General features: G+C 34.1%; 1 protein-coding gene and 1 long non-coding RNA gene across 5 annotated transcripts in view; one reads left to right on the top strand and one right to left on the bottom strand.

Moving 5' to 3' along the window:
- LOC147837427 (uncharacterized) overlaps nucleotides 1-26,589 on the bottom strand; it is a 76,953-nt gene that overhangs the window by 39,898 nt on the left and 10,466 nt on the right. Inside the window, exon 2 of one of the 2 annotated variants that reach the window (XR_015476725.1) lies at nucleotides 11,776-11,847. The exons of the other annotated variant lie outside the window; for it this stretch is intronic. This is a non-coding gene — a long non-coding RNA (uncharacterized LOC147837427). The remainder of the gene's footprint in view (nucleotides 1-11,775; nucleotides 11,848-26,589) is intronic. 2 annotated transcript variants of the gene reach the window in all.
- The window catches only part of nr3c2 (nuclear receptor subfamily 3, group C, member 2), a 151,189-nt gene continuing 144,987 nt past the window's right edge, over nucleotides 20,388-26,589 (top strand). For all 3 annotated transcript variants that reach the window (XR_015475808.1, XR_015475809.1, NM_001100403.1), the window contains 2 exon segments: nucleotides 20,388-20,700; nucleotides 23,981-25,763. Coding sequence is in view for 1 of the 3 variants with exons in the window: in NM_001100403.1 (NP_001093873.1) it covers nucleotides 24,001-25,763 (1,763 nt within the window). In the remaining 2 variants the exon portion in view is untranslated.

The following is a 26,589-nucleotide window of genomic DNA, read 5'->3' as shown; positions in this document are numbered from 1 at the left end:
TAATAACTCATTTCTAATAACTAATTGATTTTATCTTGGCCATGATGACAATACATAATATTTTACTGCATTTTTCAAGACACTTCTATACAGCTTAAGTGACATTTAAAGGCCTAACTAGGTTAATTGGGTTAACTAGGCAGGTTAGGGTAATTAGGCAAGTTATTGTATAACAATAGTTTGTTCTACAGACGATTGAAAATATTTATATAATGCGGCTAATAATTTTGACCTTAAAATGGTTTTTAAAAATGTTTTTATTCTTGCCAAAAAATAACAATCAAGACTTTCTCCAGAAGAAAAAATATTACCAGACATACTGTGAAAATGTATATATAGAATATAGCTTTAGAATTTATATTGTTTACTTTGTCCTTCTTTGTTCTTGTGTTGATAAGTATGCATGTACTAAATGTATCCTGATCTCCTAAAAAAACACAAAAAATTCCTTGTGTTTGTGCACACTTGGCAAATTTGGCTTGATGAACGGTTGGGTTTTAATATTCATATTGAAAATCTTGCAAAGAAGCTCAGGCGTAAATTAGGTTTTCTTTTTTGTATCAAGAAGTGCCTTTCTCTCAAAGTAAGAAAAATACTTATCAAAAGCTGTTTTCTTTCAGTAGATTATGGAGATGTTGTTTATATGCATGCAAACTTGTCATTATTAAAAAAAAAAAAACTGGATAGTATATACTGTATATATATATATATATATATATATATATATATATATATATATATATATATATATATATATATATATATATATATGTGTGTATATATATGTATGTGTATATATATGTGTGTGTATATATATATATATATATATATATATATATATATATATATATATATATATATATATATATATATAAACATATACTGTATGTAACCTTTTATCATATTATACTTGTAGTTAAAGTACACAAAGTTGTTATAAATTACATTTAACTGTTCCTAGAGTGTGTACGGAGTTTGGTAAAACGGCGTTTTCCTCCTTTGGCCCTACATTTTTGGAATGAAATATGTCTTGTTATCATGTTAGAAACAATTCCACCTCTAAACATTTTTTTTTAAATAATTTTGAGTTCTTACCTGAAAGAATCAGGTGAATGTTTTGTGTAAATTTTAATTTATGATATTTTATGTATGTGTATTTTTGTATCTTAAACTTTATGTGCTGCAATTTTGGCCAGGACCCCCTGGTAGAACAGATGCATGTCTCAATGGGAAATTCCTTGTAAAAGAAAGTATACATAAAAAAGCTGAATATGCTAACATCAGCTCATTGAAATAGTCTTTTTTTGTAAAAAAGTTTTACCAAAAACCTAACATATACAGCAGAAATCAGGACACTGCCACAATATATACTCCACTCCACAATATATTTTCCACTACACAATTTTCCTTTGCTGTTAGATAGTTCACCCAAAAAAAAAAAAAAATATTAAAAAAATTAATAAAATAAAATACTGACATCATTTCCCACTGTTCGAAACCTGCTTGAGCTTGTAAAGCACTTCGGTCAACGTCTGTTATTTTTAAATGTGCTATATAAATAAAGCAAACAACAAACAAACAAACAGAATCTGTTTGAGTGTCTTTCTTCTGTTGAACACTAAAGAATACATTCTGAGGATGCCAGGGAAAAAAAAAAAAAACAGCCATTGACTTCCTTTTTTGCTCCTTATATGGTTTCCAGTGGCTGTTCACACACAATTATAAGCTCCAATTGTATTTTTAGGTAGATGACTTCATAAAATATGATAACAGACATTCAAAAGCTTAATGCTAAAATCTAAATAGAAGCTTCGGATGTAAATATGACATGACAAAAACTCAGTTCGCCACAATATTATTTGAACAGTCAGAAATACCAAGTATTTGACTTCTACAGTCTAGATTTTGCTATATATCTAGTCTTGAAGAATGTCCCATTTATTCTTGGAACACCCCTTTACACCTAAACAAAAGCTGTATAATATTTAATATAATGTCTAATATTAAAAAATCTTCTTCTAAAAATAGGAGAGAACTTTGTGGTGTTCTTGCAACCTCATCAGGTTTGAATGTGTTTGTTGTAAATGTATTTTTAATCTATTATCTAAGTTACAGTATATTCCTCACAATTCTAAAATGTCAGGATTCAACTCAGCTCTGCTCTGTTTGTGGCACTTCTTAATTGGAGGATGCTGATCAATGACGCCAAGTGGGAGAGACAGAAGATCCAAAGAAAGAGGAATAGGTGGGAAAACACTAGATGGAGAGGCAGTCAGAAAGTGAAAGAGAGTGATAGAACGAGAGACGGAGAGAAAAAGAGACTGCTTTAATCCCCTCAATCCTCTCTCCCTCTCTTCTGCTTTAACATTACATCACCCTCTCACTGACCCACTTTGTCTTCCAGTCTGAACACCACTGGCGGGCTCTGCTTGGTTCAGCCGGGGTCAATAGCCCACTAAAGCCGCCCACACTAATCGCGTTAGTTTTAAAGGTGTGTTTGGATGAGCGAGCCGCTGTGTGGGTGGATATTTGCTAGTGTCTGTGGTGTTGTGGCGGATGAATGGAAGCATCGCGAAGGCAAAGTTACACACATGGATGTTTGTGTGGGCACCTCTGGCAACACTGCTCCACAATGCCATCTGCATTCTTAAATGTGCAGTAGGAAGAAATGTGGTGCATTAGTAGTAGCTTTTGCTATGCTGTAGTCATTGTGACTACATTTCACCAGGTGAAAACAAGCTATAAAGCCTGAAATGGCTTGTAGCAAAATTCTTGCAGCTCAAACAGCATGTTGTATAAGCAACACTGTGGTCAAAGGTTCTGGATAAAATGTATGCTGAACCTTGAATGCATTCATGCTATGTAAGGCGGTTTTAGATTTAAGCAGCTACTAAGTGCATAAATGCATACTAAGCCAATGTGAAGTCAAAGTCATACTGCAGGATTTCCTGTTTAAACCATGAATCACACAGATCCATGACAATATTGTATATAACATGCTGTGTTGAGGCTGGTTAGGAGCTGGTTATATCACTGTAAAGTAGCTTGCGCGACCAACTAATCATTCAGTCACTAATTTTTTTACGGCTTTATTCATCAGGGGTCTCCACAGCGGAATGAACCGCCAACTCATCCAGCATATGTTTTACACAGTGGATGGGCTTCCAACTGCAACCCAGTACTGGAAAACACCCATACACTTGCATTCACACACACTCACATACATTATGGCCAATTTGTGTTATCCGCTTAAGTTGTGACATATCAGTGACATGGAATACTGTTTCTGAATCCAAACCACTATTCATTTGAATTGAGAAAATATTTGTTTATGACTAGTAATTTCACACATTAAAGTGAATTCTATATCAAATCGGGGTGTACACAACAGTCTCACAGAGCATCACAGAATATAAAGTGTAAAATGGTTACAAATTAAAGACTACAAAACTATTGAGAAAACATTTAAAATTAATTCAGTCGCACTACTGGCTGGGAAGGCAAAATAGTAAAGGTGCCTGACATGAGATCCATGACATTAGAAAAGCATACAGGGTTCATTGAAAATATGCTGTTTTTTTCCTATGTTATTTGCTGTTTATATTGTGTTTTTTTTTTTTTTTCGGATTCAAAAATTTCATGATAATGCAAACAATTAACTTGTTTTGATAAATTCATAGCTTACTCAAAGTACTTGTGTAAAACACTATGTTACAGAGTAAAAATCAAATATGAATGTCACAGTTTTGCTTTTATAGATCCAGGGATATTATTCAAAGGACTGATTGTTTTCTTCATTGCTCTTTTTTTCTTTTTCTTTTGTGATTGCTGGCACTTTGTTAAAAAAATCTGACTTTACAGTTACAGTGTAAATAAGTATCCTGTTACTTTGCTAGAACATTGGAACTGCAGTGCAATAAAGTTACACTACATATTTAGAAACTATTCCTGTGGATTCACCATGTGTTTTCCCTTGCTACAGTTATATGAGGACATGGATGGATAGTTCCTGAGATGACATCTGCATGTTTTGATGTCAGTACACTATTAATAAAGTGTTGGGTTAGGATTTATATTAAACGGTAGTTTGTGACCATTTTGGAAGTACACTTATTAAAAAACTGTTACATTTTATTTACACCCAGTTTTTTTTGCAATGGGTGGACAGTTCCTGAGGAGTTTCCATGTTAAGTACTCTGTTAATAAAGTGTTGCATAAAAGATATTTTTACAAGTTACACAATAATTTGTGACCATTTTACACTTTATATTGAGTGGACATTTCCTGTGGAGTTACCATGCAAGTACACTGGCATCACAAGGTGAAACCTTTTAATGCAGCATTAATTCTGCCATACAATGTTCAGTGGGAAAACACCTGCATATACGTGTTGTTACGCAATTCACTTACATAATTCTTGTTACAGGTGTTTACTTTCTTAGTGTTGTTACCAATGTCATGTAACACATTTGAACTTACACATACTTTTCAGTGTGTTGTTACATGTGTGTAGTTACACCAGTATTACACAAGTAAATATTATGTACCAATGTGTACTTACACACCAAGTTACCATGTAAGTTCACAGGTATAAGCAACAATATAAAGTGGGATCTTTACTATTTACTATACTATTTCTGGTAATAATTTTAAGTGTTTAACCGTCCATACTCTTATCCCTGATATTGCTCACAGTACATTGCACATTGGACGTGAATTTGATTTTTGTTAATTTAAATTATATTATATATTTGATATTTGTTAAATAAACTACAAATATTTTGGACCCGTGAAATGTTTGTATGACTGTTAATTAATATCTAGCCCAATGGAAAATATTTAATATTATTCTTTAATGTTATTAATATTTTAATATTATGTTATATTTCACCTGGAACAAAAATACTGAACTTTTATAAAGGCATGTTTGGACATTAACATCTGGATGCATAATTATCCAAAAACCTGAGGAGATTTATGTGCATTAAAGACTCGTGAATGAGAGATTAACCTGCTGCTGCTTCTCCAATAAGGTAGGAAATTAAATATGAAAGAAATGAGGATGATGTGTAAATGATTGACAGAGCTCATAACTAAGCAACACCAGCCTGAGCTCACGAGGAAACGTAAGTATTTTGTCAGTTTTGTCAGTTTAGTTGCTAATTTGTACAAATTGAACGATTTTAAAAGGAGCCATGGCACCCAACCCCACCCCTAACCATCATTGCGTTATGAGCAAATCGTACTAAATTGTACAAATTAGATAATATGAATTCATATGAATTAGCCACTAAATCAAAAAGTTACGAATTGCCGTGAGATTGCGTTGACAACACAGCAATCTGTTAACGAGGAAATTGTGTGTCCCAAAGCTTGCATACTCTTCTGTTACACACTCAAATATTTCAAATATATACTCAAAGTATATATTTTCCTTCACAAAAATACGCACTTTTAGGCTAAAGTATAATTGTGTGAATTAGGACGCAGCAATGGACTATAAACACAGCACATATTTTTCAAGCATTTTCCTTGTCTTGCTTTTCGTGTTTTTGAATTCTTGTTTGTTTTATTGTTTTGTTCTTTAGCTGCCTGTCCTGAACATTCACCTGTGTTTCTGAATTACTCCATTGAACTTCCCGTGTTGTACCGTTTGACTATCTGACTATCCCTTTGCCTAAATAAAGCTGCATCTGGAACTTCACCTCTGTTGCAACCCGACTCTCTTCATAGGATGATTCTCTGATTGATTTTAGACAGCTGTAATGTTTCCTACCTGAATGAATCAGTGTTTTGAATGAATTAGCTAAATGGATTCTTTCATGAATTGTATCTGCCTTTATCATATTTATATCTATAACTTATAATAAACCAACATTGCAGCCCACAATGCAAATAAATGAACAAAAATCAAGTAAATAAAATAGTAAATACCTACAATAAAAAGGCAAATCAGCTTAAAATAACACATGTTTTCACATAGAATATCATAAGCCTTTTAGTTGTTTTTGGTTGTCTTTTTTTAGTCACTAGAAATTATTAACAAATAGAGGGTTTTCATTCCACCCATTGATGCGTAAATGTGATATTTTCATTATCCATGGCACCATTTGTCTTTGCCATTGTTCACAAGATACAAATGGCTGTTGACCTGTATTCTGTTAATGGCAAGCCTTTATTCACATGGTTCATTTTAAAAACATTCACATAAAAAAATCTGTATCTGGAGACAAAATTATTACAGATGCATGTGTCATAAGATGCCACAAAATGAATGAATAAATAAATAAATAAATAAATAAAATTCATGCCATTTAATTCCAAATTCTTTTGTATATAATATTCTGGCCTTTATTTTACACCGAGATAGATACATTTTCCATTGCAAATTACATTTCTAGACTATAAACTATAGACTATGGGCCCTGTCATACAACCAGCACAATAAGGCGCAAGACGTGTTTGGTGTGATTTGTTGCTATTTTCAAACAAGCACAACAGCAATTTTTTTATGGTTTTCGTTAAGTTGTTCAAAAAGCAAATAAATTTTGTGCCACTTTGTGGACTCATGTGTGCCAGTCTAGAAAGGAGATGTGTTAAGGCGCATTGTTGGAGCATTGCTTTTTTGGGGAACTGAATTGAGTCCAGCGAATTTCTTTATATAAAACAAAGGTTTAAAAATGACAAAAAATATAATTTTTCTACATAAATTTAAAAACCACTACCTCCAAGCCTCATCTCAGGGGACTTTTTTCAGTTTTTTCATGACAAATTGCATTTGAAAAATGTTATTATTATTATTATTAACAGTATTATTTATTATATGCATATTTATATTTGCTTTAATAAAAACAAGGTTAGATTTGTCCACCTGTCAGGTTTCAGAGATCATGAAATCATAGGGGTATAAAAATAGGACGTGCGTTTATATATAATTCAGTTTTTTGATCACACTTTATTATCATTATTAATTTATTCATTTGCTGGAAATTAGAATTAGAAATAGTTTTGAAACAAATCTTTGCTTCGGATGTTTCGGTTTAGAAAAAAAGTGTTCATGCTTTGTTAGCACGTTGCTATTTTGAGGAACTAAAATAGACTGTTTAATAGACAAACTGAAAGCATGTTTAAAGTCCATTGGTATAATGTTATTATTAATAGCAGTATTATTTATATTTGTTTGATTAAAAACAAGCTTAGATTTGTCCACCTGTCAGGTTTTGGACCATGTGGGGCATGGCATGTGTATTTGGATGTAACTCCATTGTTTGACCACACTTCGTTATTATTGTTCATTTTTTTGTTTGCTAGAAACTAGAACTAAATTTAAAATGATAGTTTTGAAACAAATCTTAAAGAAAATTAATTATGTAGGCTAATCAATGTCTGCTCGTACAACACGTTTCCTTATCCACAAAAGAGAGAAAGTGAAAGCAAAGGCAGATTGGAAGAAGCATATTCTCTCATTCTCGTGCTGCAGATGGTCAGTTTAACTGCTTTTTCCCTAGTAAAGAAAGCATTTTGTTTTTCCACCTACAAAGTCCGCTATATAAATAGCAAATGTGTCATGGGGCGACGCAACTAACTCTTAAAGGGAATGTGAGATTAGACTCTGATTGGTTTATTACACATTATGCTCAAATAACACCCATAACTCATTAAAAGAATAAGTTCAACCCTGTTAGACCATGCGCCAGGGCGCAGAGTGTATTTTTCCGTCCTTAAAATAGCAAAAATGGATTCGGACATGCCCTTATTTGTACCATGAGCTTTAGTCTTTGCGCCAAGATCTGTAAAATAGAGTCTTATAGATACTAAATATATACTTATTTCAACCACCAATGTACAGAAAGTCTGCCAAGAAATAAAACCTGACAGCAAAAAGTCCAGTGCTGTTGGCCTGACATATTAGTGCTCTTAAACAAGATTTGACCAAAACCGATTCTACAACTCTACAACTACAACTCTTACAGCTCAACAAAGAACAATATGCTTTCAATGGGTCAGTGCAGGGAACAAGATATTATGCGCAGTCTTGAAGATCACTTGATGTTTTTGTACACAGTGAACCACGTTTTTTTGTCCTCCGAATGAAATGCTACCCAGGCATCTGGAACTGGCGAGGCTGCGCAGAATGTGTGCTAGAAGACACGTAGCATATTAATTCGCAATCTATTTGACACAATTTCGTCAAACATCACATTATTCTGTGATAAAAGGCAGACGCTGTAATGTGCTGATGTGGAGTCAGGACGTCGCTCATATTTAGTGTTCCTACTGAATATGCATCAGAGCCGTAATGGGATAAACACATTATTCAATACAAGCGGCTGCATGGTGTACCTGGGGTTCTTTATTTAGGCACGTAAACTGTGTGTTCACGAACATAGTCCTCGTCACCTGTTTATGGGCTTGGGCTCTTTCCTGTTTGTCCCTTCCTGTGACCTTTGATGATAAGGCAGAGAGACAATTACATTATATGGTGTCTGTGTGTGTGGATTAGTGTGTTAAACTGATATTGAATGTCTGCCTTTGGTCTTGCCTTCAGACCCTAAACGATGAGTAAATCTTAATGCTTGAGATTGTGTAGAGGTCAGATATGTGGGAGAAAAGAAAAAAAATGTGTACATATGTACTTATATTAGCATTTGAAGTAGCATTAGCTTGATCTGCATTTTTTGGTTGGATCTGGTTACACAAACACAAACATGCTGAAAAAACAAGGTTTGTCCGGTAATTTAAAAAAAAAAATAAAAATGTAACTTAGAATTGTCATAGCATTTATAAACTACTATTATATAATTTAAAGTGATTTTTATCCTCATTTCTAAGTCAGTTTGGAAAAAAGAGTTGCTAAATAATGTAATAAATACAAATAAATAAATAAATAAATATTTTTTCAAGTGTATTAATAATCTCCATCGCACATCCTTTTCATTTATTAATTTATCTTTATTTATATCATGTTTTTACCAAGAAGACTGTGTCAAAGCAGATTAACTTAGCTGTCTAGTAAATTTAAACTGTCAGTCCAGTTTTTAGAATTCACTGCTGAATGTTTAAACGCTGAGGGCCTACTCACACTATGCCATCCGTACCGTGCCCAGGCCCGTTTCCCGGATCGTTTGAGAAGTGTGAGTGCGCTGAATCGGGCTTAAGCACAGTTCACTTGGCCGGCCCTGGCCTGGTTGGAAGAGGTGGGCCTGAGCGCAGTTCACTTTGGCTTTGGGCGCGTTTTGCACTGACACCACAAACGTACCGCGCCAAAGCCCGAAACTGAAAGCGAGACCTGACTTTTAAGGGACTGTTTCATATAGATTTATTAATCTTTCTTACTGTTCAGTGAATGCAAACTGCCGTAGCTTATTAAATGCGCAAACTCCTCACTGCACGACAGCTGCGCACCTTCAGCAAACCTCCTCATTCCTGCAGCACGAGGGCTTTATGATTGTTTATAAGCGCCAAAAGTGGCGGATCTGTTCGGCGAAATATCTGACTGCGTGTCACTGCATCCCTAAGGACTGTTTGGCGAAATATTTGCCTGCTTGTCACTGCATATCAAACCGACTGATGACATAAGCGTGCCCAGGCCCGATTGTGGTGTGAGTGCAGGCTGTCTCCACAAGTGCCAAACCAAGCAAGCCAGTGTGACAGTGGCGAGGAACTAAACTTCACCAATTGATTAAAGTGAACCCTTGAGCGAAACCAGGCTTAGTTGGACACGGCCATTTCTTCTCTGGCCAAATTTATTGTGCAGAGCTGCAGTCTTGGCTGAAGAATGCTGGACATCATGGTGAAGAAGCTGCAAGTGTGAGTAGGCCACCGACGGGTGATTTATCACTTGACACCACAATATTCACAGTCATACATTGTTCTATATAACTGTTTGAATACTTCATCTTAAGCAGTTAAAATAAATTTTGTACAGAATAATGAAAAAGTTGAAAATCAGTAACCATTTCCATGATAGGAAAAGCAAATCCTATGGTAATCAGGTTGATCTCCAAATCTATGGTTACAGATTTTAAACAGAGATTTTGCTTTTATAAACTCATAATTCGCTACTTAATAATGGTTATTAAGGTAATGCTTGTATATAGGTATTAGGTAAGATTATGAATGTAGAAAAAGATCGTAGAATAAGTACAAATACACAGCCAGTGTCATAATAATAACAGGTAATAAGCCACTAGTTAATTGGACTAAAGTGTTATCCCTATTTTAAAACAACCAGTTTCTATAAAAAGAAAAGCAAATTGGCTCCAACCAATTAAAATTGTATCCATTTCAGTTTATTATCAGTGTCTAAATATACGGAGGCATCATAAATAGTATTTAATTCAGTTTTTCCAAAACAATTGGGATGGTTTACAATAGTTTAAACATGACAAATCACACTTAAATGTTTTCTTTAGATTGTTAAATTATATTTAATAATCTAACATTTATGTTCTTCCCACAAAACATTCACTGAAGTCATCATAGTTGGGTAAACTTATGGAGAAGTGAATGCATTCCAATTTGCTCAAAAAATAAAAGAAAAACTTCTCGATAGTGTTTTTATGACTTTCAAAAAAGGGAAAAATTGTGTGCGTCTGATAATGGCAGTCAGAAAAGACAACAATGTCAAGTTTACTGCCCTGTCTATAGATGCTGTATTGGAAACACATCACATGTGTTATATATTTACATTTTTTTGGCAATTTGATGTAAAGATTATATATTACAAATACTAGAAATCTAACTATTAAAAATTGAGGATTTAAGAAGCTGATGACTGTTAAACACCATTTTCTGAAAAAGGTATCCCAGTTGTAAGAGCAACAATAACTTGACTTCTAGTAGATCATTTGGAAAGTGGCAGAAGATAGATTTTTTTAATGAATCATCTGTTGAACTGAATCCCAATCATCACAAATACTGTCGAAGACCTACAGTAATAGAACCCGCATGGGCCTGAGATTCTCCCAGAAATCTTTCTTTTTCCACTGCAACTAATTTTTTATTCTCTACTGTACATTATTTCTGTTAAGTGAAAATACTTTTGCCTATAAGCAAAGTCAGACTTTACTGTCTTAATTATATAATTAAAAATCAAGGCATAATCATATTTTATTTTGTTAAAATAAGTGCAATCTAGAGGCCTTTGCCCTTCATATGATTCACGTCTGATGCCAAATGACCAACTAAAAGTCAAGTTATAATCTGTTGTTAACTTAAATAGGTTACAAGACTTTTGTAATGTGTATATTATGTAATACACCCTTTATGTATACTATGTCATAAGTATATGGTACAATCTTTAAATGACAAAAAATAAATAAATCGGAAGACAAATACTTACAGAACTTAAAATGCCAGCATCACTTTCAGGCATAATGTATTCAGCGCAGTATGGTGTTAATTAAAAATCAACTTCACACTGCAAAATAATGCACTCAGAGGAGAGAAAAAAGCTATCTACAAAGATAAGATCTGGCTCTAAATCAACAAATGTTCTCCTCCATTACAATACCAAACTATTTCAGCAAGAATAGCTTTAAGATGTAAAAATGCTCCAGCATCAAGGTATTTCTTACATTTTCTTCTGGCAGTAGTTTCAGGTTTGCCAAACATGAGAAATGATTTAAACAGAAAACAATAAGTAAGAACACAATTCAAAAGCATTAGTCTTTAATCAATTATTTGAAACACTTCAGACCTATTAGATAAACTGGTGAAGTTGGTATGGGAAAAAAATATTGTAACAATGTTCAACCTGAAATTGCTACTTACTGTACTTTGCAGAATAAAAGGCAGGATAATGGGTCTTGACAGTCCTGCATGTTGAACCCTATTAGAATGACCCTACAATTCAAGATAAAGACGGAAAAAAGCCTGGTATGAGTTTTTGTTAAAAAATGTCTATATGATATAGACAAATGTCATCCAAGCATAATGTAAATGTATTTTTTCAGATATCAGTACAATGAAATTTATAACAGTTTAAAAAAAAGATATTAGTACTAGTTGAGTTACAATTTTGGCCTGTTGTCTGGTTTTCCCTACAAACAAATTTCCAAACAAAGCCAGAGCAGCACATCTTTTAATGTTTTTATTCATTTATTTTCCCCCGTGAATGAATAAATATTTTTTTAATGTTAATGGTCCATTTATAAAAACAGTGGCTGCATCTGAAATTGTATTCTCTTCTGAATTGGTACTTATTTTGAATAAGCAATCACTTCCTGACTGCTAATAAGCAGGTTGTACTGTTTATATTATGAATATGCGGTAAAGAATAAATGAAACTCAGGTTCGTTCAGTACAGTATACAAACTGTTTTTCAGCAAGTTACATTTTCTAAGTAACAGTTAAATGTGTCAAAGGAATCATAATAACATACAGTATGATAAATCAATGTCAGATAAGCGTATGGACAAACCCAAGACTTAATGTTTTAAATTCAATTGAAATCACACTTAATTATATGGATGCCCTTCCAGCCGCAACCCAACACTGGGAAATACACACTCACATTTTCACACACATACACTTCGGCCAATTTAGCTTATTCAATTTATTTATAGAGCATGTGTTTGTACTATGGGGAAAACCACACGAACATGGGGAGAACATGCAAACTCTACTCAGAAGTGCCAACTGACCCAGCTGGGACTCAAACCAGTGACATTCTTGCTGTGAGGTGATCGTGCTACCCACTGCGCCATCTAGATGTCCACAACCCATTTATTTATTTTTTTTATAAATGGTAAAAATAAAGAAAGGTGCATTGAAATGCATTTGTATCTTTGCAATTTAACTGTCTACCATATAGTATTGCCATATGGCAACATGATATTTATGTTCATATCCCTGCCATGGTTTCTTTAAGTTCCACAATCTTCTATTTTTTGTTGGAAAAAGAAGACCTTAGTTTAGCCAATGATGTGCAGTGTTTTTCTGTGGCGTGATTTCTGACAGACTGACATTTATTGTGAGTAGTTGCTGAATGCAAATGAAAACGCCAACAAAAACAAAGGATCAACTCATGTCAGATTTGAAAAAAAATCTGAGACATCACCTCCAGTAAGTTATGTTTAATAAATCAGTTTTGTTTAAATGCACCAAAATACATTGCCTATATTTACTGAGAAATGTAGAGAAATTTTCATTTTCAAAGTGGGGTGTACTCAATTATGCTGAGCATAACTAGTGTATTATTCTGATGCATCTGGATGTAATAGACCTGTTTTTTTTTTTTTTTTTTGTAATATTAACTGGAGGAAATATTTATACCTACTGTATGCTTTATACATGATAATACAATATAATGCTTGTTTTTAATAATATTAGGCTAAAAGAATGAAATACATAAACGCTGATATCATTTATAAGATATGTGTTTACAACACCAATCAAACCAAAACAAACAATATTTCAAACAACAACATTTTTAATTATAAGGAAATTTCTAAAGTAGAAATGTCCAAGTTAGGTCCACTATTGGTTGTTGTTGCCATTTGGCAACATATCATAAAGTACCTTAAAATAAAAACCCAATGTTTTCTTTTTACAGCACTTCATGTCTTTTTTATAGATCTATCATAATGCATGCGGTAGAGGGTTAAGTTTCTTTGTTCTGTTTTGTTTCATGAGACGTGTCACCCAAGGCCAAAAAAACAAGTTGCGATGTCAGAAAGCAGAAGACGAAGAAAACAAATGAATGCAAACATTACACACAAATCATTCACTATGGTAAAAGTAAGATGAAAACATACTACTGGATAAAACAGATTCTTTATTGATAGATAATCTGCTCAATTATCTTTGTGTGTATAAATGTATTTAGTTTATGGGGCACAAAGGGCAATAATTTATTTTGATGGTCCCTATTGCACATTTTGTTGACTAAAAGTTGCATTGCAACTACATGCCAATTAACTCTCATTTGAGTATTAGTAGACTGTATGGTTAATATCTGCTGATACTGCTCCTTCAACACATTTAACTGACTAAAAAAACTTTTCAAGTACATGTCAACTTACGCTAACCCCAACCCCAACCCCAACCCCAACCTAACAGTCTACTTATAATCTATTAAGAATTAGTTGGCATGCAGTGTAACTTAAACTCAACAAAACGTGTTAAAGGGACCATCAAAATAAAGTGATACCACAGAAAGATGTATAATGACAAAGGTATGACCTGGTTTTGCTTAAACCCCTGTGATTCAAAACATATAAAATTCATACTTAATGAGGTCTTTTAATATTCAAAAGTTGCCACAGGTTTTCTTTAAGGGTTGGGTTTAATGGAAGGCCATATGATTAGCAATTTTTACAGTATAAAATACGTTATGTCTAAGTATAGACTGCAAATAATCTTCAATATTTCTAAGTAGAGACTTTTCTTAATTAGATTTATTTTGTCTTGTTTCTGGTCCAAATATCTACAAATTATTAAACAAAATGCATATTTTTAGACAAGCAAAAACCATTGTTTTGTTTTAAGAAATAACATGGCAAAATTAAGTGAGTTTTTCCTTGAAACAAGTAAAATAATCTGCCAATGTGGTAGGCAAAGTAATCCTGTTTTTCCGTTTGACATATGTTATTTTGCTTGTTTTAAGGATAAACTCACTTAATTTCGGCATATTTATTTTAAAACAAGACAATATGTTTTGCTTGTCTAGAAAATGCTTATTGATTTAAGAATTTTTAGATAGATCAAGATCAATAAAAAGCTTAAAAAGTTATGTTTAACTGTAGTGTTCATTTCAGCTAAAACTCTGCATCAGATTACATGTTCAGTATAATTGCATATGGCTGTACAGTTTCTCGTCAAGAGAATGAGAAGATTCCCGACCATACCAAAGCTTGAACATTATTTTGCACTTGACTTTTATTTGGATCTATCAACTGTAGTAATTTGTTTCATTTATTTCATTGGAATGCTGTTTAGTTTTCATTTTCACAGTTGTCTTTCAGATTCCGCCATGACATATACATAATATATAATAAATATATATATATATATATATATATATATATATATATATATATATATATATATATATATATATATATATATATATATATATATATATATATATATATATATATATATATATATATATATATATATATATATATAGCAGCACGCTCAGTCAACCTAAGAAGGAAATTTGATCAAAATGAGCAGAACAGATCCTTTTGTTTTAGGATGGTATACCTAAAAAAGTTGCTAGCACTGAAGAGAAACATATTTGCTAAATAATACACCTTAACCTACAAATATTAATGATGAATATTTGATTAAAGGCTCGAAGTAAAAGGTCTGGTTTTAACACAGACTTAGTAATTACTGTTGCGGACCAAATTACTTCAGTTGACATAGATAAGTGATCTGTTGAAGAGCTCATATTTAAAAGGTTGTATTAAAATAATAATAATAATAATAATAATAATAATAATAATAATAATAATAATAATAATAATAATAATAATAATAAAAATGAGGTAGGTAGTAGTCCTGACATTGAAAATGAGTTCTAAATGCAGCTAAATTTATTATTTATTATTACAAAACTGGGGTAAAACAGCAACGTAAATGGTAATACAAAAACAGGCGAGTGCCATGGCAGGTAGCAAAAAATCATTAAACAAGAAATCAAAACAAGAAACATGAGTATAGTATAACAGAAAACAATAACCAACAATGAAGGTGGATGAGTGAGGGGTTTATATAGTGTGTATTAGAGATGTGTGGATCAGCTGAAATGACACCTGAATCCGTGGCTTCATACTAATCATCCACCACCACCTGCCTGCACATATAGTTTTATCTGATATATGTATCCTCACCTGACCTGCACCCAGTCATCACTTTAATAATTTAATTCTTTGTTTTAGGCATGATGATAGGTCACCATGGATATAAACAGCAGATTCAGTGAGCTATTATCTGCACATCTCTGATAGTAAAATAATAGCCTACGTTAATCGTAAACATTTCTAAATGAACATTTATTTATAAAAACAAAAGTCTGTCTTTAGAAAATGTCATTTTCTTCATTTTTAAATAATTACAGAAAGTAAAAATAAGACATTTTAGCTTTTGCAGATACAGGAACAAGATAACAAAAGGGTGCCACTTCAGCCTAAACTGCAGCTACTGTATGTTGTGTTCACTTGGCCTTTTTTTTTGCACTGTGCAAAAACAGAATAGCATCTACTGTGCCTAAGTTTGGGCGATTCCGCCTCGCCACCAAAACATGACCAGCTGCACTGAATGAGCGCTCACACCGCTTGTTGTAGGAATGAACAAGATTCTCATCGCAAGGTGTTGCAGCCGTGTAAATAAGCGACCTTGTTCCTTCCAGAACGATAGCAGATTTTTCTCTGATGACTCCTCTAAGTGAAACTTTGAACAGTAGGCTACTCTTGCACCTTTGGGCGTCTCATCTTCCCATTCTGCAAAGCCCACTCTCTGCTTTTTCGCTCGTCTATTGCCATGTCCCGATACATCCACCCGCAATTAATCATAATGTATTTTTTTATTACCCAACCTGCCCGACCAGCAGGTTATTCGCAGCGCCCGCAAATATAAGCGCCATCCACGCATCACTAGTGTGTATGTAATCCGACAGTGTTTATAATCTGCAGCTGTGTGTGTGTCAGTGTCCAGATTGGTAAACTGTCTCAGCTGTGTGTGCAAAGCGTTATGGTATGTGTAGCCTAGATAAGTGGGAGAGGTGATATTTGGAGTGCCTTCGGTAAAACTTTATTATAACTACACACTAGGAAATATTTATTAAGCATTAGCATCTAGTGAATTTATTATCTGTGAAGCATTAACATTAGTAAGCAGTTTATAACTGCAGACATAAATGCTGAATTCTTGACTTACAAACACATTTATAATGTGCTTAATAGTTGTATTTTCATGCTTAGTTAATGATTTATTTTTCATTACTAAATTAAGTATTGCATTACTTACAAATTAGTTATATAAGCATAGTTGGTTGTTCTTAAGATCATTCCGAATGATTTTAGTAAATGATTAATAAACTATTGAAATTAACATTTATAATTCTTATTATTCAGGCACATACTAATAGTTAATTGGTATGTTAATAAATACTTTATTTACTCAACTTCATGCAGTTTTGTGACCTAATCTAAAGTGAGGACTAGTTATGCTTTATAAATATAAACCCATTATACAGTAAATGACAAATAACGGCTTAGTTAAATTCTATACAGGAAAAAAGAACATAAACAACATTATTCATAGATATTGGTTTGAAGATACAAAAATGAAACTGTATGGAATAAAAAATAAATCTTTGCAACCTTATCTAAAATAAAATGACTGTACAGTTTAAACATTGCTTCTTATATTGTAAAATGATTATATTGTTGTTGTTTTATCCAATTTCTTGTTGTATTTTGACACTCCTGCTATTCAGCAATGTTTAAACTACAGTAATTTGACTTTTTAGATAATATTGCAAAGATGTAAAGTTAATTTGATACCGAGTCTTTAATTGTCATTTATAAGGGGTTTATGAAGCATAAATAGTCCTCACTTTAGAATAGGTCACAAAACTGCATGAAGTTGAGGTAATGAAGCATTTATTCACATATATAGTAACCATTACTATATGTCTGAAAAATAAGAAATATGCATGGTAATTTGAATAGTTTATTAATCATTTACTAACTCATTCTGAATGATCTTAAAAAACAACCAACTACTCTTAAATACAAAAGGTTATTAAATAATGGAATATTTAATTTAGTAATGAAAAATCAGCCATTTACAAAGTATGAAAGTACAATTATTAAACACAATATAAATGTGGGTGTAATTCAAGAAAACAGCATTTGTAGCTGCAGTTATAAACTGCTTACTAACGTTTATTAATGTAGAGTTAATGCTTAACAGATAATCAATTCACTAGATGCTAATGCTTAATAAATGATTTATAGTGTGCAGTTATTATAAAGTGTTACCGTGCCTTCTAGTGAGTTTATCACTCCAGCTGGAACTGGAACAAATAGTAAGCAGTAGATCTGACCAGATTTGATGGACAATATAAAACAAAATGCTGTTGGTCCTATAAAACTTTGTCTGCTCTTGGTTATGTACGCTCACCAGTTGCACTGCATAGGATTTGGTAACATTATAAGCTAAAAATTAATATAAAAATAAAAAATAAAATCAAAATTAGCTGGATGAAGTTTATTCAGATTAATTAGATAGTTACGGTATATGTAGAACTGTTTACAGCTGAAGTCAGAATTATTAAACCCCTTGAGTTATTAGCCCCCCTTTTTATTTTTTCCCCCCATTTCTGTTTAACGGATAGAAGATTTTTTTTTCAACACATTTTTAAACATAATAGTTTTAATAACTCATTTCTAATAACTGATTTATTTTATCTTTGCATAATGACAGTAAATAATATTTGACTAGATATTTTTTCAAGACACTTCTATTCAGCTTAAAGTAACATTTAAAGGCTTAACTAGGTTAATTAGGTTAACTAGGCAGGTTAGAGTAATTAGGCAAGTTACTGTATAACAATGGTTTGTTCTGTAGACTATCGAAAAAAATATATAGCTTAAAGAGGCCAATAATTTTGACCTTAAAATGTTTTTAAAAAATTTAACTGCTTTTATTTTATCCAAAATAAAACAAATAAGACTTTCTTCAGAAGAAAAAATACTATCAGACATACTGTGAAAATTTCCTTGTTAAACATAATTTGGGAAATATTTAAAAAAAAGAAAAACAAATTCAAAGGGTGGCTAATAATTCTGATTCCAACTGTATATTTACACACAAATATAATATAAAATAAAATAAAAAAACTTAAATAAAATATAATTAACAGCTGATTGTTATTGTTATTATTATGATTAATATTGTTATTAATATGATTAATATGATATCCAGACCAGGAAATTGGCATGTTAGAATAATTTCTCACATATTATTTGACATAACGGCTGAATTACTTTAAAAAAAATAAAAATAGAAAAAGGTTATTTTTAATTTCAATCATATATCACATTATTGCAGCTTTTACTGTGCTGAGATTTATGATTAATAAAAAATCTATAGTACAGTGTATTTGCTATTTTGTCACTTTTTAATTTTACAGGTATTAAATATATTGTTGTGATAACACCTCTACATCAACATTACATAAGAATGGGGTTATTAAAGACCATTTCCATGTCAACAAATTCCAATAAAATCACTAAAACTGCACCACCTTGTGGAGGGTTTTTCATCAGAATCCTTTATTTCAGACCAAAGTTTGGTGTCAATAATTAGACCTATGGAAAAAATGCAATACTTATATAGTGCTTGGTTAGTAAAACACATTCATGTTTTTTCAGGCCTGTTTATGACTGCACTGCACTTGAAGCAGATTATTCAGCAGACTACATCAGTTATTTCGACTGTAAAACAAGACAAAGTTGCAAATACACATTACTTAATGCCACAACTTTATAAACACGAGAAAATGGTTAATTTGAGAAAAGGCAAATTACAGTTTTAAATACATTTGAGACCCATATGTGGAAAAAAAAAAACAATAAACACAATATTTACAGTAAATACAGACTATAAACAGTAAATACAGACAAACTACAGTATTGGTGTTTTTGAAATGTAATCCTTGAAATTATTATGGTGTAGTAATTATGTGGTTGATATGGTAATCCAACAACTATAAAACAAAAAACCCAATACTCAAGTTTTCTACAATTACTGTATTACTTTAATACACAACAGTATAATAAAAACAAAAGTATAATACAGTATTTATTACAGTTTATCAGTTCAATTTAGGTAACACTACAGTATAATGCAGCATTTATTAAGTGTTGTAAATACTATAATTCAGGGTATAATACACATTACATGCTGATTCACAAACAAGTATAAATTACTGCAGTGTTTTTTTCATGTGGGCTGTAGAAGCCCTGCAAAACCACACAATGCCTATTCAAAATGACTTTCCCACAGTTCAGTTTGTGCAAAAGAAAACGTTTACAGCTGCAAGACTCTAAACTTGCAGCATGAAAAATCATGTTTAAACAGTGCATGATTCGATTAGATCAACCGATGCATAATCGATCAAGCTTTATATACCATTTCAGCAAGTAAGGTCACGCACTTATATGTTTGCACATCGACTTGTCCTATATGCACAGGTTAGCGCCTGCGTAATCAAACTACCTTGCCCTACTTCTGGACGAGGATCCGTATATACCTGAGCGCATTCATCGCCCCCTCCCTCTCGAGCTCTCATTGCAGTAGGAGGGTCCATGTGCACACAATGACGTCGCTACGCAAGTCTGTCTGAGTCCTCGGCTGTTTTTATTAGTCTTCAGTTGGGCGCCTTCAACAATCTAGTAGCAATGTGCACGTAAACAGAAAAGTGTCGACAGGACGTTTCGCTCAAGTCGCTGTCGACTGTTGTGTGCGCGTACAGTGCGCTGTCGTTAAGGAGCTCGCGTCATGCGCGCGCCAGTTTGCGGTGCGTTCAGCTGTCACAACTGAAACTACATGCAAGCAGTCGCAACACTGGGAATACTTCTTAACACTACTTAACCTGTCATTTTTGTCCGTTTTGTGCATTGGATTACTAGTGGCGAGCAGTAGAGGTAACTGTCAAAATTGGATGTCGTAATTACGGTAAGATGTCTTAATATTATCATTATTATTTTTATATTTTTTCACTGAAGAGCAAACCTATATGTATGAACTGCTAGTGTAAATGCAGAGGCGTTTAAAACTTGTCTAAAACTTGTTCGTAATTGTGCCAAGCGATGATTTAACTTGACAGGAGCCCCGCAACGCACATTCACTTTAAAGTGAGAAACAACACGAAACAAGTGTAACAATAATGTATCCATCCTTTGCATCCTATTGCTATAGTGCGTTTGACATTGGTGCTAGATAAATCTAGGCGGCTGACAGGATTTATGTAAGTGGATGCCACATCATTATTGCTATATGACGCTTTAACGTTAAATGACAGATTTGAGGTGGATATATCGAAGATTAAGTTCTTCGCGGGATATTAATTTGTGTTATTACGCAGAACACCGTCCCGTCGTATTTACTGTGCGTGTGCTAGAAGTCAGGGAATCTTGTTGAGTGAAACTTTATTCACAGGCGCAGTGTTTAGCAGTGATGTTGCGAGCAGCGGGGGATTACTTTTTATTCTTGTCAAAATGCATGCACCCTCATTAAAGCATACTTGTTCACGTGACGTCATGCGATGTATAAAGTGCATCGCAGCGATATTAGTCAGGAGTTCTTTTGCAAAAGAAACAACTGCGTCACACTCATCATTCTGGAGGTCGCTGTGCAATGCAGCATGAAATATCACGCATCCGGACTGGCGTGAAGTTTCTGAAGTTTTTTTTACTGGTTGCGAATAGAGGAAAGTTCGTTATTTGGATGCTCTAAAAGAATGTCGCAGCAATTTTGTAGGAACAAAGCTTATAAATAAGAGACTGACAGAGCGACGGGACCAATCCGTGAGTGGCGTGATAAACTCTTGGCGACAGAGTGTCTGCTTCTGTCCAATGGTTGTACGCTGAAGTACGGTATCGTGGGAAGAAAGACGATAGGGGAAAAAACTCAAAACAAAAACAACGAACTACGTCAAATGTTTAAAGCAGCACTGTCATTAGCGATTGAGTTTGCTTGTAAAAGAGCGGAGCTTCGTGAGTAAACTGTATGTACAGTAGTTATTGATAATATTAACGGTGAAAGACTTCTTTACTGTACGTGAATGACAGTTTCAATTCACAGAGCCAGTCCACCCCAAATGCCCTTGTGTGGTCGGCTTTGCTTTTTCCTATTGGTGCTGTCAACAGGATGGGAAATTAACTTTTTTTTTCCTTTTACGATTTTTACAAGTAACTTTGATTTTGTGAAAACCATTTATGTGTGTGTGTGTGTGTGTGTGTGTGTGTGTGTGTGTGTGTGTGTGTGTATGTGTGTGTGTGTGTGTTCCAAAACAATTTATTGCAATTTATTACATATTATTTATTACAAAAAATATAATACATGCATTGAATTTTGACAGATTCCAGGTATACTTATATGTAGCTTATTACTTATAGTTACTTATACCTTATTATCATCTTTTTTACAATAATGCATTCAAAATATCACTGTCAGCTATTGTGTTTTTATTATTATTACCTGCCCAACCCCTAAATGAATTGCATAAGGGAATTTTTCGTATGGTAAACACATTTGCCACAACAAACAATGACTGAAATAAGTACTTGTATTGCAGCTATCGTTGCCGTTTGAAGGACAGAATGTTTTACTTTCTTAGGAAAGCACACCAAATATTCGAAGATAATGAAAACAATCTTTGTAATATTCTAGAACATTCTTAAAAACAAAGGTTCTTTAACATTAATATAACTTTTTTCATTTCTTAATGTTGGAAAAGGGTTCTTGATACAGTTGAAATCAGAATAATTAAATGCATTTTGAATTTCTTTTTTTTTATTACCTTTTTTAAATATTTGCCAAATGTTTAACAGAGCAAGGATTTTTTCACAATTTGTCTGATAATATGTTTTCTTCTGGAGAAAGTCTTATTTGTTTTATTTTGGCTAAAATAAAAGCAGTTTTATTAAAAAAAGAAAAAAAAAAGAAAAACATTTTAAGGTCAAAATCATTAGCCCCTTTAAGCTATATATTTTTTTGATAGTCTACAGAACAAACCATCATTATATATCAATAACATGCCTAATTACACTAACCTGCCTAGTTAACCTAATTAACCTAGTTAAGCCTTTAAATGTCACTTTAAGCTGTATAGAAGTGTCTTGAAAAATATCTTGTCAAATATTATTTACTGTCATCATGGCAAAGATAAAATAAATTAGTTAATAGAAATGAGTTAGTAAATAATTCAGGGGGTTTAATAATTCTGATTCAACTGTATATATTTTAAATGTTTTAACATATGGAAACAAATGGTTCTTTAAAGAAAATTTTACTGAGCATAAATAACCCTAAATGATTCTTCATTGCATCCAGTGCAAAATGCAAAAATAATAATACAAATATTAATACAATCTAGAAATAAATAACCTAACAGGAAATGGCACACTCTGTATTAGCCAGAACTATAAATGCAAAAGATTAACACCAGTAATGATGGTGCCTGTCAGTACACTGACGTGAACATTATGAACAAGTGGTTAAAGGTCTCAAGTTCAAATATAGAGGAAGTATAAATATAGCACTGCATGTCTGTGTATGTATAGGTACAGTATGCATTCATGGATCATTTGTGGATACTCGTTTCATCTGTATGACATAATCATCCCCTCCACATTTTTGTCTTTTAGTAAAGAACTCTTTAATATTGCAGGCGGACAGTTAAAAGGGGTGTAAAATGAAGCACATGGGGGTTGCTCTGAAAAAGTTACCTGCTAGGTCATAATTAATATGCAATGAGAGGGGTGAGTAGATTCTGTGAAGCTTTGCATCTAATGCTGGTGGATACAGTGTCAGAATTTAGCACTGCTCAAAGCAAAAGTAAATTGATGGATTTACTCTTTTATGGTATGGTGAAACCAAAGTGAAAATTTTTTTAATATATAAAAGTTTGGTTTAATAATTTAAGCAACTTTACATCTGATTATAGGGATTGGTAATAAAAAGCAAAATCATGTTTATGTGGTAAAATTATGTATAATACAATGCTCCCATGTATGTAGTTTTTTTTAAAGCCCAGCAAATCTTATGTATTTCTTTATAATAATATTATAATTATATAATACAGCTGTGGTGCATTTTCCAAAAAGAGACAAACCAGTAATCATTTTGTGTGTGATTTGGACTGACGATAAAACTAATGAGGTTTCTTTGTACTAATCAAAACATTGCCATTTGACAGTAGGGTCTAAATGTCTCTCATTTATTGGTCCATTAGGTTTATCAAATGACCCAGGTATGGAGACTAAAAGATACCAAAGTTGCTGCGAAGGGGCGAAAGCAGAAAACAAATGGGCACAGATGCCAAACACCGCGGACTATATCTGCTCTGCAGAAGAGAGTTTGACAAACAGTGATGTGCTCATGGATATTGTTAACTCGAGCAATACCCCTAATGTGCAATCTATCTGCAAGGACAACAACTTTAAGAATACAGAGGCAACAATGATTAGAGTTAACCAGAATCAACCATTACCTTTCCCCACCTTCAACAACTGCTTCAACAACCGCAAGTCAGAAACAGACTCAAAGGAACTTTCCAAAACAGTTGCAGAGTCAATGGGCTTGTACATGAATGCTGCCAGAGAGGCAGACTTTGGCTTTTCCCAACAAGGTGCTGCGGGAGGGCAGGGTAGCCCAGGGAAACTGTACCCTCTTTGTGGGAGAACAAATGAAGACAGCCAGGCCAAAACAAGTGGGAGCCCAAAGATGAAAGCTCCCCCTGCTTCATTCCCACCTGGGGCCCAACTACCCAATGGTAGACCTCAGGAGTGTGCTGTGGTCTCTGACTCAGTGCCCTCTGCTCTGGTCACTGCCCTTTCGTCCAGCACTGATGGGTCCTGTCCCATGTCTAGTCCTACCGGACACAACATGGTATCATCCACCACCAGCCCCACTTACTTTGACTCTGATTGTCCGACGCTAGATTCTGCGACCAGCAGCTTGACCCATTGTCAACACACCAGCCCCAACATTTGCAGCCCAGTAAAGTCCAGCATTGTGGGGTCACCTCCACTGCCTAGTCCCCTCAGTGTAATGAAGTCTCCGGTTTCCAGTCCTCATAGTATAGGCAGCGTGAGGTCACCGCTTTCCTGTAACACCAACATGAGGTCATCTGTCTCAAGCCCAACAACAAATGGAGGCAATACCTGTAATATTAAACCATCCATTTCCAGTCCGCCCACTGCTGGCAGCATGTCCATGTCCAGTCCCAGGAACTCATCCAGGGGTTTCTCAGTCTCCAGCCCACCCAGTGGATTGGGCCTAGTGCAAAATGATGTCAACAGCCCTGAGAGCCGAGAGCACGACTTCAAGGGATTTGAGTTCCCGAAGGTAGAGAATGTGGATGGGGAGATCTTTAACATCGGCTTGGATGCTATGGGAGTGGCTAAATATATCAAAAATGAACCTGGCACTGATTTCAGGAGTATGTGCCTAGGCAGCAGCAAGAGTGCCATGTCAAATTCACCTTTCGTAACTCACATTAAGACCGAGCCAAACAGAGAGGTGACTTGCTCGAACCTCCAGTTTGCTGAACCGCAGCACTCTCTGGGCTGCTTTCCTTCGACAGAGACCACATACTTGTCTTTGAGGGATAATATTGACGAATATAGTCTTTCTGGGATCTTGGGACCTCCTGTTTCGTCTCTGAATGGCAACTATGAACCTGGTGTGTTTCCTAACAATGGCCTGCCCAAGGGGATTAAACAGGAAACCAATGATGGCAGCTATTACCAAGAGAATAATAATGTGCCCACTTCGGCTATTGTTGGCGTTAATTCAGGTGGACATTCATTTCATTACCAGATTGGAGCGCAAGGAACAATGTCGTTTTCACGCCACAATTTGAGGGACCAGACAAACCCCTTGTTGAATCTAATTTCTCCAGTTACTGGATTAATGGAGACGTGGAAAACTCGCCCAGGCCTGTCACAGGGGCCCCTCACTGCTAGAGGGGACGGCTATCCAGGCGCAGTCTGCCTTACAGAAAACATGGAAAGGTAAGACAAAAGAAGGCCATTTTTATCAGTTTGCTGCAACAAAAGATTGAAGATAGTGTTTTTAAAAAAAGAACAGTGCTACTTTTTTTTGTAAAACTGCCAAATAATCCTATCCTCAAAAAAGAACCAAAAGTAAATCGTGTGAGAATTTAGCAAACTCTGAGACAATCTGCTAAAATTAGGCTAATCAATTGGATTTGTCCGGTAGCCTGCAGTCAATATAATTAACAGACAGACAAATAGCTTGCATTTGAAACATCCCTGCCTCCCAAATGGGGAGGACTTACCACTTTTGTGGTGCACTACACAAAAATTCTACACCAAAAATCGAAGCTGACCAGCATGTGATCTCAACCCAGCGTTCCAGGGCATGTGTTCCTACTAAGCCTCGCTAACAGGGAAGCAAAGTTTCCTTCTTATCAGCCTCTTTCTGTGACTTTGAACATAAACATAAGTTATTGTGTTGTTATCAGAAGGCCTTGAGAGGTCTTGTGCAATTAAATATATCTTGTTATTGAGTCCAGTCATTATGCACTAATGCCATACATAATTAATGCTGGGTCAAGTCCCTTTCTTTAAGAAACAAGGATAAACAAGTTATTTTTAACAAAATAAACAATGTGAGAGATTGACAAAGAAAGTTGAATGTTGAATCAATGATTTGAGTCAACAAGTTATTAGTTTTAAGACAATTCTTTAAAGGTCAATAAAAAAAGCAGATAAAGTTGGCTGTGTAGCACACTTCAGAGTGAAGTTGTGAGATTGTGACCTTGTCCAGTCTATTCCATATGAACACTCAATCAACTGCAGCAGCCTTAGGAAATAC

The sequence above is a fragment of the Danio rerio genome, chromosome 1, assembly GCF_052040795.2.
Source record: "Danio rerio strain M-AB ecotype USA chromosome 1, GRCz13ab, whole genome shotgun sequence".
Taxonomy (NCBI): domain Eukaryota; kingdom Metazoa; phylum Chordata; class Actinopteri; order Cypriniformes; family Danionidae; genus Danio; species Danio rerio.
Note: the sequence above shows the minus strand (reverse complement) of the source record. Positions and strands in the feature narration are given on the sequence as shown.